Here is a 12,324-nt window from a genome sequence, read left to right as displayed (position 1 = left end):
ATAAACTCCCTTCCTACTGTTGTATATTCTAATGGCTATAAACTCCCCTCCCTACTGCTGTATATTCTAATGGCTATAAACTCCCTTCCTACTGCTGTATATTCTAATGGCTATAAACTCCCTTGCTGTATATTCTAATGGCTATAAACTCCCTTCCTACTGCTGTATATTCTAATGGCTATAAACTCCCTTCCTACTATAAATTCCCCCTACCTACTGCTGTATATTCTAATGGCTATAAACTCCCCTTCCTACTGCTGTATATTCTAATGGCTATAAACTCCCTTCCTACTGCTGTATATTCTAATGGCTATAAACTCCCTTCCAACTGCTGTATATTCTAATGGCTATAAACTCCCTTCCTACTGCTGTATATTCTAATGGCTATAAACTCCTTCCTACTGCTGTATATTCTAATGGCTATAAACTCCCTTCCTACTGCTGTATATTCTAATGGCTATAAACTCCCTTCCTACTGCTGTATATTCTAATGGCTATAAACTCCCCTTCCTACTGCTGTATATTCTAATGGCTATAAACTCCCCTCCTACTGCTGTATATTCTAATGGCTATAAAACTCCTCCTACTGCTGTATATTCTAATGGCTATAAACACCCTACTGCTGTATATTCTAATGGCTATAAACTCCCCTTCCTAATGGCTGCTGTATATTCTAATGGCTATAAACTCTCCTTCCTAATGCTGTATATTCTAATGGCTATAATATTCTAATGGCTATAAACTCTCCTTCCTACTGCTGTATATTCTAATGGCTATAAACTCCTTTCTACTGCTGTATATTCTAATGGCTATAAACTCCCTACTGTATATTCTAATGGCTGTATATATATATTGCGCGTGGGTAAGTGAGAGAGGTTGATACTTTCTAATAATAACTACAGTTACACACGTTTACCTCTATTGAGTATTGTTCAAGGTGAAGGTCTATTTTACTTCCTGGGAAAATGTTTACTGTGGCCAGGGATTTTTTTCAACGACATATGCAAATAGAGACTTTATTCCTAGTATAGAAAGCAACGTTTCTGAACTTATCTAAAAATGTGGACGCACACTTTTCACATTAGGACATACATATTTACAGAACTGATGAAGTGTATTTAGTGAAGTCTCAAAACATAGCAGGGGACAGATTTGTGATAAAGAAGACACCAGGCCAGGTCGATGTTGCTATCTTCTTTGGACAAAAATGGCACCAGGCAGGGATCAGTTTCATTTCCTGAAACACAGTCACATGATAAAGAGGTGTGGTTGAGTTTTCCTATAGTCTGTGGACACTTCCTCAAGCAAGTTGGTGCCGATATCACGATGACAAAATGTAAGTAATCTTAACTATTGTTTACATTTCTAACGCTAACATAATATCAGACTTTTCACATCTTAGACTGTCAAAGTTTCCGTTAGACATCAGAGTTTCAGTTCCTGAAACACAGTCACCTCAGCAGCAGATGTGGATGGGTTTATTATCACAATGACCAAATAGAAGGAACATTTAACTATCATTTACATTGCTAATGCTTAATAGGATATCATTTTTCCTTGTCTTGTTAGATTATCCTGCCATCTATCACTTCATTGGATTGTGAACATTGCTGAGTCGTAATATTGGGGTCACTTAGAAATGTCCTTGTTTTTGAAATAAAAGCAATTTTTTTGTCCATTACATTAAATTGATGTTATATACAGAAATGCAGTGTAGATATTGTTAATGTTGTAAATGACTATAGTAGCTGGAAACTGCAGATTTTTAATGAAAATCTACATAGGCATACAGAGGCCCATTATCAGCAACCATCACTCCAGAGTTCCATTGGCACGTTATATTAGCTAATCCATGTTTATAATTTTAAAAGGCTAATAGATCATTAGAAAATCCTTTTGCTATTATGTTATCACAACTTAAAACTGTTGTGTTGATTAAAGAAACAATAAAACTGTCCTTCTTTAGACTAGTTGAAGCATCAGCATTTGTGGGTTCAATTACGGGCTCAAAATGGCCAGAAACAACGTCAACAGTGAAGAGGCAACTCCGGGATGCTGGTCTTCTAGATAGAGTTGCAAAAAAAAGCCATATCTCAGACTGGCCAATAAAAAGAAAATATTAAGATGTGCAAAAGAACACTGGACAGGGGAGCTCTGCATAGAAGGCCAGCATCCCGGAGTCTAGTCTTCACTGTTCACGTTGAGACTGCGGGGTACTATTTAATAAAGCTGCCAGTTGAGGACTTGTGAGGCCTCTGTACGCCTATGTAGATATTCCATTAGAAATCTGCCGTTTCCAGCTACAATAGTCATTTACAACATTAACAATGTCTACACTGTATTTCTGATCAATTTGATGTTATTGTAATAGACAAAAAATGTCCATAAGTGACCCCAATCTTTTGAACGGTAGTGTATATGTATGTATGTATGTGTGTATGTGTTTATGTGTGTGTGTGTGTGTGTGTGTGTGTGTGTGTGTGTGTGTGTGTGTGTGTGTGTGTGTGTGTGTGTGTGTGTGTGTGTGTGTGTGTGTGTGTGTGTGTGTGTGTGTGTGTATGTATGTATGTATGTATGTATGTATGTATGTGTATTAAGTGAGAAGTAGGCATTGGTCTGAAGCCGAAAAATAAAGGAAATTCACATTAGCACCCATGCTCTACAAAGGTTTTCCAGCACACGACTTTGACCTAATGCAGTAGCTATGTCTATTCAATGCTGTTTTGACCAATCGGAATCCATGCTTCAAGATTGTTTTGAGCACGGTGACTTGGATATGTTCCGGGTAGCCTCTGAGAATAGCATCGATGTATACACTGACACGTTGACTGAGTTCATTTGGAAGTGTATAGCGGATGTTGTTCCCACTGTGACTATTAAAACCTACCCAAATCAGAAACCATGGATAGATGGCAGCGTTCGCGGTAAACTGAAAGCACGAACCTTCGCATTTAACCATGGCAAAGTGACTAGGAATATGGTTGAATACAAACAGTGTAGTTATTCCCTCCGTAAGGCAATCAAACAGGCAAAACCTTCTATCTTTGAGGATAACACAGTGGAGCGGGCTGGACTTTGGAAAGGACTTTATGGCACTGTGTTATCCTCAAAGATAGAAGGTCGTTGTCCGTGGCTGATGTGAGTAAGACATTTAAATGTGTTAAGCCTCGCAAGGCTGCCAGCCCAGACGGCATCCCTAGCCGTGTCCTCAGAGCATGCGCAGACCAGCTGGCTGCTCCCTACCCCAGTCTGCTGTCCCCACTTGCTTCAAGATGTCCACCATTGTTCCTGTACCCAAGTAAGCAAAGGTAACTGAACTAAATGACTCTCATCCCGTAGCACTCACTTCTGTCATCATGAAGTGCTTTGAAGTGCTCTTGAACATCTCTAAAACTAAGAGCATTGTATTTGGTACAAATCATTCCTTAAAGGAATTTTCCGTAGAGCTCTGAGACAGGATTCTGTCGAGGCACAGATCTGGGGAAAGGTACCAAAAAATGTCTGCAGTATTGAAGGTCCCCAAGAATACAGTGGCCTCCATCATTCTTAAATGGAAAAAGTTTGGAATCACCAAGAATCTTCCTTGAGCTGGCAGCCCAGCTAAACTGAGCAATCGGGGGGGGGGCCTTGGTCAGGGAGGTGACCAAGAACCCGATGGTCACTCTGACAAAGCTCCAGAGCTCCTCTGTAGAGATGGGAGAACCCTCCAGAAGGACAACCATCTCTGCAGCACTCCACCAATCAGACCTTTATGGTAGAGTGGCCAGACGGAAGCCACTCATCAGTAAAAGGCACATGACAGCCTGCTTGGAGTTTGCTAAAAGGCATCTAAAGGACTCTCAGACCATGAGAAACAAGATTCTCTGGTCTGTTGAAACCAAGATGGAACTCTTTGGCCTGTATGCCAAGCATCACATCTGGAGGAAACCTGGCACCATCCATCCGGTGAAGCATGGTGGTGGCAGCATCATGATGTGGGAATGTTTTTCAGTGGCAGGGACTGGGAGACTAGTCAGGATTGAGGGACAGATGAATGGACCAAAGTACAAAGAGATCCTTGATGAAAACCTGTTCCAGAGCACTCAGGAATTCAGACTGGGGAAAAGGTTCACCTTCCAACAGGACAATGACTCAAAGCACACAGCCAAGACAATGCAGCAGTGACTTTGGGTCAAGTCTCTGAATATCTTTTTGAGTGGCCCAGCCAGAGCCCGGACTAGAACCCGATCGAACATCTCTGGAGATACCTGAAAATAGTTGAGCCGCGACACTCCCCATCCAACGTGACAGAACTTGAGAGGATCTGCAAAGAAGAGAAACTCCTCCAGTACAAGTGTGCCATGCGTGTAGCATCATACCCAAAAGAATCAAGGTTGTAATCGCTGCCAACGGTGCTACAACAAAAGACTGAGTAAAGGGTCTGAATACTTATGTAAATGTGATATTTCAATTTTTTTCATTTTTTATTAATTTGCAAAAATGTCTAAACTGTTTTTACTTTGTCATTGTGGGGTGTTGTGTGCAGATTGATGGGGGAAAAAAACATTTAATTAATTTTAGAACAAGGCTGTAACGTAACAAAATGTGGAAAAAGTCAAGGCATCTGAATACTTCCGAATGCGCTGTACACTATTTTAATAGCAGAACACTGTAAAGTCCTTTATTCCTCTGAAGAGTATGAATTAGGCTGTTTGAGATGATTTGAATCCTAAGAAACCTGTATACACATCGTTTGAAGTACAACAGACCAACATTTCTACTGTAGTAGGCCAAAGCAGTATTCTGGAAAACCTTGGACGAGCATGGGTGAGGTAGGCATGGTGATGCCCATGTGAATTTCTTTTCTTTTTTGACTTCGGACCAATGCCTACTTCTCACTTAAAACATGTTTTTTGGTGGTTTATTCAATGGTTTATTCACCGGAAGGTGATTTATACAAAATTATATAACATTTCCACATGCAAAAGGTGTCTTTCAAATTGTGTTCATTTATTGTCCAGGGTATGGTTTCCCGAAAGCATCTTGCTAAGTTCATCGCTAGAACCTTCATAGTCTCATCGTAAAATCTCAGACCTGTTTCCCAACACTTGTTATTTACCGACTTTCTCAAACCTCTAGTAGAACAGCTAACTGGGTCGTTAGATGCTTTTTGCCCTTCAGCATCACTTTATAAGCAGAAGTTCTCCACCAAACATAGAATCAAGACGTTTATCTGTCTCTACGGCCGCCGATCACTTCAGAACAAAGTTGACTACAGTACAACGTTACCAATGTCTTTGCAATTGTTATGAACAAGAATAGGGCAAGGCTTATGACTGTACCTGACTTAACATGTTAACAGAGGTAATAACAGAGATGTCATCCCACAGATCTACTGTACCTGTAGAAGCAGATGTTTGAAGAATGAATATCGTCCCAGGTCAAATCCAGTTCCAATTACAATTACCAACGGTATCTGTGGTTCCAAGGAAAACGGATCCAATTATAAAATGCATTATTGACAGAAAGTTGGAGAAACTAAAGAAATTGATCAGAGGCGGCAAGGACTTGAATAGACAGTACCCTTGTGCTGAGTGGAATGACGATGTTACCCCTTTAATTGCTGCTGTTGCATTTACAAATGACAATATTTGTACATTTCTTCTGAAAGAAGGTGCTGACCCCAACATCCAATCAACAAATGGTTGGGCTCCTTTGCATTATGCCGCAATGTCAAAAGCTCCTGTCAGTTTAGTGAGTAGATTAATCGCAGCAAAAGCAGATCCAGAAGGGGCACCAATCCAAATGTTAACTCCACTTCAATTGGCAGCTAACAATGACAGAGAAGACATTGTGAAACAGTTGATGATGTCTGGAGCATTTGCTGAAAGAAATCTCAAAGCATATCCCGCTACTGACCAAAAGATAGCAAGCATGATTCAGAAATTCTCTTCAGAGAGTGAGAATTTTGTCAAATTGAAGATTTTTTATGATTTTTCTTGTGCAATAGGACTCAAATCAGTGGAGGATGTTTTCAATGAATATGGCAAACACATGCTGGTGGTGAACCCTGTGAATCATCTCACACTATATGACATGTCTTTTAACGCCATTGGACAAAATGCGGATCAGTATCGTCAAGCATCCATAAAGTGGCTGAGAGAATCTCAGAAAATTGATCTCTACATTGAGGAGGCAACCAATCGTTTGCCTAAAATTCCCAAACATTTACAAGATATGGTAGTGAATTGCTTGACAGCTGTTTTTAACATTATGAAAGAAATATCTCTTGGACTGTCACTGGTAGTAATACCCCCTCTTCTGAAATACCTCACACATGAATCCAAAAGTACCCCTCAAGGACTAAATCGCAACATTTCAGTTGTCAGACTACTGTATGTGATTACTCAGAAAGCTTCAAATCACAAACATGGCTGGACCCTCCCTTTTGTTGAGGAGTTATGCAAGAGGATCATCTCATTCACTGATCAAGCATATCTCGCCAATCCTCAGACCTCAAACTTAGGTGTTTTAACTTTTGGTCTGCTTGCAGATCTGTACACCTTCAACTGTGTACCTGCGATTATCACATCGCGAGGGATAACCTCTGTGCCGGAGAAAATACTTGTTACTGCCGAAATGGAGATGGATGAAGATCTGAAAGAAAAGCTAAGGAAATTAGATATGTCCCTACGAAGTCCAGTCCCACCAACGGATACAACTGAACAATTGCAGGGAATGAATCTATCAAAGAAGAAGAAGAAGAAGAAGATAAAGAAGAAGACAATTCAGGAAGAGTTGTCGGTAGAGAAAAGTACACCTGCCATGACTGAGAAGCCAGATCTTGATGCTTCATCAATTCCAGTTGAAGAATCTGGTGTACATGGTGAACATTCCAGTGTTAAACCATTTCCCTCCACCACCGAAGAATTGAAACCTCGGAAATGGCACAAAGTTAGTGAGCGGTGGAGGCCTCAGTTGGAGGAACTCAGCAACATAGATGCAGGCAAGGTTTACAGATTGGGAAATCTCAATCTTGTCGTCCATCCAGATTTCCAAATAGCCAAAGGAAGTGATGGAACTGAAGTCTTTCTGGGCTTGAAGGATGATGGTACTGAGGTAGCCGTGAAGAGAATGCTCAAGTCAAACTACCAAGATCTGAAGAGAGAAGAGGGTTTTTAAGACTACCTCAGCTGGATAGTCCCTGCATTGTGAGATACGTGGACTTTGCAGAGGACGAGCACTTCGGTTACCTTGTTCTTCAGCTCTGTGAATACACCCTTGATGAATACATCAAAGACCACCTACCAGAGGACAAGACCCCTGTCCTGAAGAAAATAGTGCACGAGGTGCTCTGCAGTCTAAGTGTTCTGCATAGTCTAAACACAAAAATTCTGCACCGGGATATCAAACCCCAGAATGTTTTAATAGGTAAGACCAGACCATGTAGTAATTCAACAAAAATGTGGGCTAAAGAAATATTATTTTGATGTTTTATTTATTAACCTACATTTCAATGCTGCACTTTATATGATCTTCTCTTCAGATGTTACAGGCAGAGCGAGATTAGCCGATTTCGGTATAAGTCGACAATTGAACATGGGACAAACAACTCTACATACAATCAGTGCAGGAACAAAATGTTGGAAGGCCAGAGAAACTTTAGATGAAGACAGTGGGATCGGATATAAGAGGAGCACCGATATTCAGGTTAGTTTTCAACTTTAAATAATTCACTATACTTTGATTACCAGGCCTATTTGCCAAATTCATAGAATGCATACTAAACTATGTTGTGAAGGAGAAGTCCAGTGGCTACTCTGGTTCCCAGAGTAGCCCTCTACAAGATCGACACCAGACACTTCATCAACCATCTCCCTGACCACCACCTTCTGATCAAGCCATGAACGGTCTCTCTATCTTTGGAGGATGCATGCGCTCAAAGACTCGGCCTCTATTGGTTGACCTAGCTGACTATAGCTAGACTAGTCTTGATGATGTATTGGTTGACCTAGCTGACTATAGCTAGGCTACTCTTGATGATGTATTGGTTGACCTAGCTGACTATAGCTACTCTTGAGATGTATTGGTTGACTACTGACTATAGATGATGATGTATTGGTTGACCTAGCTGACTATAGCTAGGCTACTCTTGATGATGTATTGGTTGACCTAGCTGACTATAGCTAGACTACTCTTGATGATGTATTGGTTGACCTAGCTGTCTATATCTAGGCTACTCTTGATGATGTATTGGTTGACCTAGCTGACTATAGCTAGGCTACTCTTGATGATGTATTGGTTGACCTAGCTGACTATATCTAGATGATGTATTGGTTGACCTAGCTGACTTGATGATGATGTATTGGTTGACCTAGCTGACTATAGCTAGACTACTCTTGATGATGTATTGGTTGACCTAGCTGACTATAGCTAGGCTACTCTTGATGATGTATTGGTTGACCTAGCTGACTATAGCTAGACTACTCTTGATGATGTATTGGTTGACCTAGCTGACTATATCTAGGCTACTCTTGATGATGTATTGGTTGACCTAGATGTATTGGTGACTATAGCTAGGCTACTTTTGATGATGTATTGATTGACCTAGCTGACTATAGCTAGGCTACTCTTGATGATGTATTGGTTGTTTGTTTTTGATGATGTATTGGTTGTTTGTTTTTTGCTATTGAATCATTTTGATATTGTTATGAAAAGCGCTATAGAGATGTAATACATTATAAATTATGACTATATACTTTTCAGGTGGCCGGGATGTTAATGTATTACATCATCTCTGGTGGACATCATCCATTTGGCAAAGGCATCCATTGTGAAGTTAACATTTTTCAAGGGAAGTACATACTGGAACATGTTGAGGATGAAGTGGCCAAGGACCTCATTGAGTGGATGATCAATGAAGACCCAGAGAAGAGACCTACAGTGGAGGACACACTGGCCCACCCATACTTCTGGCCAGAGGAGAGGTGAGAAGCAGTGCTAACACTTGTCAATCAGAAGGTTAGTTAAGATTAGTGATTCACTTTTTCCACTGGACATTTACCTTTTTTAATGGGTTCAGATTCTAACGACGATTTATCTCAATGCAAATGTGATCACCGTTTGACACTGACACAGTTGAATGCATTTAAAGGTACACTGTTGTTTTCAGGAGAGTGGAGTACTTACGAAAAATTGGTAACGAGAAGGAAGCAGAGAACTGTCGCAAAGCAGACCCAAGACTCCTTCATGCTTTGGACCAGTGTGCTGAGGCGAGGTCGTTCACAAAGTGGAAGTCCAAGGTGAGCAAGACGCCATTTTATACATTTTATTTACATGTACATTCGTCCTAGTGTAGTGTCTAGTCTAGTAGTAGTCACACTTACTGTTATTTATTTGTGTACACAGATGCCGCCTGAGTTGATGAACAAGTTGGATGGTAAAAAGAAGGCCTACCCAGACAACACATTGGGTTTGTTGCGCTTCATACGCAACCTTCATGAGCACTAGTAAGACATATTAATAGTTTTGTCTAAAAACATGTACATGAACTTTATTTACTCTCTTACCATTGAAGGTGGTTGAATATTTTGTCTCTCTCTTTCTCTGAAGCACTGAGGATGCGGATTCTGTTGACATATTGACAATGTTCCCTGATCTCTTTGGATGCGTATACAAGTTTGCGAAGAAAATGGAGTGGAATTCAAGAAGTAGTCTGAAGAAATGGTTTCACAGAGAAGATGTAAGATAATGACTCTGACATTTGGAAGATTAACACTGACTAACTTCTGAAATCTTGGCTTGACTTTTCTGTTGCCATTAAATGACTCACTAGTGTAAGTGTTAGATGAATGTTCTTTAGAGGAAATCAAGAGTCTATGCAGCACTTTGCCTCTGTTTGCCTACTTGGTGTTTTGGCCATTTTCTTACGTCATTATAACAGTACTTATCTCATAAGCTAACATGAAATATATACAATATTTTTTATTAGAATGTGAAATGTAACGATACTTCGTAATATTATTCAATTTGCCTCCGTTTATTTTATTCATGGTTTGTTTACTGTATGTATAATATCAATGACACATACTGTACATACATACAACTTCTCTGTTGAAAAGTATTGAAATGAGCTGAATCTATTAATAAAGTGTAACATCTGGATAGTATAGCCTACAGTGCATGCCTCTTTCTTCACTCTGCAACAACCGGCTTAGTTCATGGAAACCCCAAAACATCAAAGATATAGAACATATACGGTTGAAGTCTGAAGTTTACATACACCTTAGTCAAATACATTTAAACTCTGTTTTATTGTTGTTGTTTTTGTTTTACAATTCCTGACATTCCTGCTCAATTAGTATTTGGTAGCATTGCCTTTAAATTGTTTAACTTGGGTCAAACATTTTGGGTAACCTTCCACACGCATCCCACAATAAGTTGGTTGAATTTTGGCCCATTCCTCCTGACAGAGCGGGTGTAATTAAGTCAGGTTTGTAGGCCTCCTTGCCAGCACATGCTTTTTCAGTTCTGCCCACAAATCTTCTATAGGATTGAGGGCTTTGTGATGGCCACTCCAATACCTTGACTTTGTTGTCCTTAAGCAATTTTGCCACAACTTTAGAAGTATGCTTGGGGTCATTGTCCATTTGGAAGACCCATTTGCAACCCAGCTTTAACTTCATGACTGATTTCTTGAGATGTTGCTTCAATATATCCACATAATTTTCTTTCTTTATGATGCCATTTATTTTGTGAAGTGCACCAGTCCCTCCTGCAGCAACGCACCCCCACAACATGATGCTGCCACCCCCAAAACATGATGCTGCCACCCCCATGCTTCACGGTTGGGATAGTGTTCTTCGGCTTGCAAACCTCACCCTTTTTCCTCCAAACATAACGATGGTCATTATGGCCAAACCGTTCTATTTTTGTTTAATCAGACCAGAGGACATTTCTCCAAAAAGTACGATCTTTGTCCCCATGTGCAGTTGCAAACCATAGTCTGGCTTTTTTTATAGCGGTTTTGGAGCAGTGGCTTCTTCCTTGCTGAGCGGCCTTTCAAGTTATGTCGATATAGGACTCGTTTTACTGGATATATATAGATACTTTTGTACCCATTTCCTCCAGCATCTTCACAAGGTCCTTTGCTGTTGTTCTGGAATTGATTTGCACTATTCGCACCAAAGTACATTCACCTCTAGGAGACAGAACACGTCTCCAACCTGAGTGGTATGACGGCTGCGTTTATGGTGTTTATACTTGCGTACTATTGTTTGTATAGACAAACGTGGTACTGTCAGGAGTTTGGAAATTGTTCCCAAGGATAAACCAGACTTGTGGAGGTCTACAATTTTATTCTACAATTCTTTTTCTGAGATCTTGATTTCTTTTGATTTTCCCATGATGTCAAGAAAAGAGGCACTGAGTTTGAAGATAGGCCTCGAAACACATTCACAGGACCTCGAATTGACTCAAATTATGTCAATTAGCCTATCCGAGGCTTCTAAAGCCATGACATCATTTTATGGTATTTTTCATGCTGTGTATGTAAACTTCTGACCCACTGGAATTGTACCACTGACCCACTGGAACCTAAGCTTACATGGGGTGGCAGGGTAGCCTAGTGGTTAGAGCGTTGGACTAGTAACCGAAAGGTTGCAAGTTCAAATCCCCGAGCTGACAAGGTACAAATCTGTCATTCTGCCCCTGAACAGGCAGTTAACCCACTGTTCCTAGGCTGTCGTTGAAAATAAGAATTTGTTCTTAACTGACCTGCCTAGTAAAATGAAGGTAAAATTACAAAATATAAACCTCTGACTTCAACTGTACCTGAACATCAACAGGTCCATGTTTGTCCTCGTCTAAAATGTTGTCATCAATTCACAGCAACGCACTGATGTTAATACAGCACAGTGACAACCAACTCCCGTGGAAAGCAGCCCTGCCATCCAATACACAAAGCTATAGGACGTTTCTCAGATTCAGATCCACTAGCAACTAAGCTACTAAACAGTAACTGTTTGAAAAGAATATCCAATCTTTATTCTTAATGAGTGCTATTTACATACTTTCCTCTTTGTTAATTGCCTTTTCTAATGGTCTTTATTAGGCCTGTGTTCCCTTAGACTGAGTACTCATGCTACTCAAGTAAATAAAATATAAAAAAAGCCAGCTGGTTTGCCACAAGCTAATAGCTAACCACTGCTAATAGCAATGCAACAACCATTCCATGTCGATGGACTAAACTGTGCTTCCAGCAGTACATTATGAGCACTGAGCTGATCTAACGCTCACCCAAGTCAATTTACATTCGCATTACCCTCAGGCCTCTGTGGAAACATG

At 40.3% G+C, this 12,324-nt stretch overlaps 1 protein-coding gene across 2 annotated transcripts; it reads left to right on the top strand.

Annotated features, from left to right (window-relative positions):
- Positions 1 to 1,231: 1,231 nt before the first annotated feature.
- Positions 1,232 to 10,150, top strand: LOC135537951 (uncharacterized). Of its 2 annotated transcripts, XM_064963960.1 has the most exons (7): positions 1,232 to 1,336; positions 5,370 to 7,410; positions 7,526 to 7,689; positions 8,746 to 8,966; positions 9,152 to 9,281; positions 9,388 to 9,488; positions 9,592 to 10,150. In XM_064963960.1, the coding sequence occupies exons 3-7, from the start codon at positions 7,579 to 7,581 to the stop codon at positions 9,728 to 9,730; spliced, it is 702 nt and encodes a 233-aa protein (XP_064820032.1). In that variant the 5' UTR covers positions 1,232 to 1,336; positions 5,370 to 7,410; positions 7,526 to 7,578; the 3' UTR covers positions 9,731 to 10,150. The 2 variants fall into 2 exon arrangements, with proteins under 2 accessions (XP_064820032.1, XP_064820030.1); XM_064963958.1 differs by lacking the exons at positions 1,232 to 1,336; positions 5,370 to 7,410 and having other exon boundaries at positions 7,417 to 7,689.
- Positions 10,151 to 12,324: the final 2,174 nt, after the last annotated feature.

The sequence above is a fragment of the Oncorhynchus masou genome, unplaced genomic scaffold (genome assembly GCF_036934945.1).
Source record: "Oncorhynchus masou masou isolate Uvic2021 unplaced genomic scaffold, UVic_Omas_1.1 unplaced_scaffold_876, whole genome shotgun sequence".
In the NCBI taxonomy this organism is placed as follows: domain Eukaryota; kingdom Metazoa; phylum Chordata; class Actinopteri; order Salmoniformes; family Salmonidae; genus Oncorhynchus; species Oncorhynchus masou.
The sequence above is the reverse complement of the archived record's forward strand: the minus strand, read 5'-3'. Positions and strand labels throughout refer to the sequence as shown.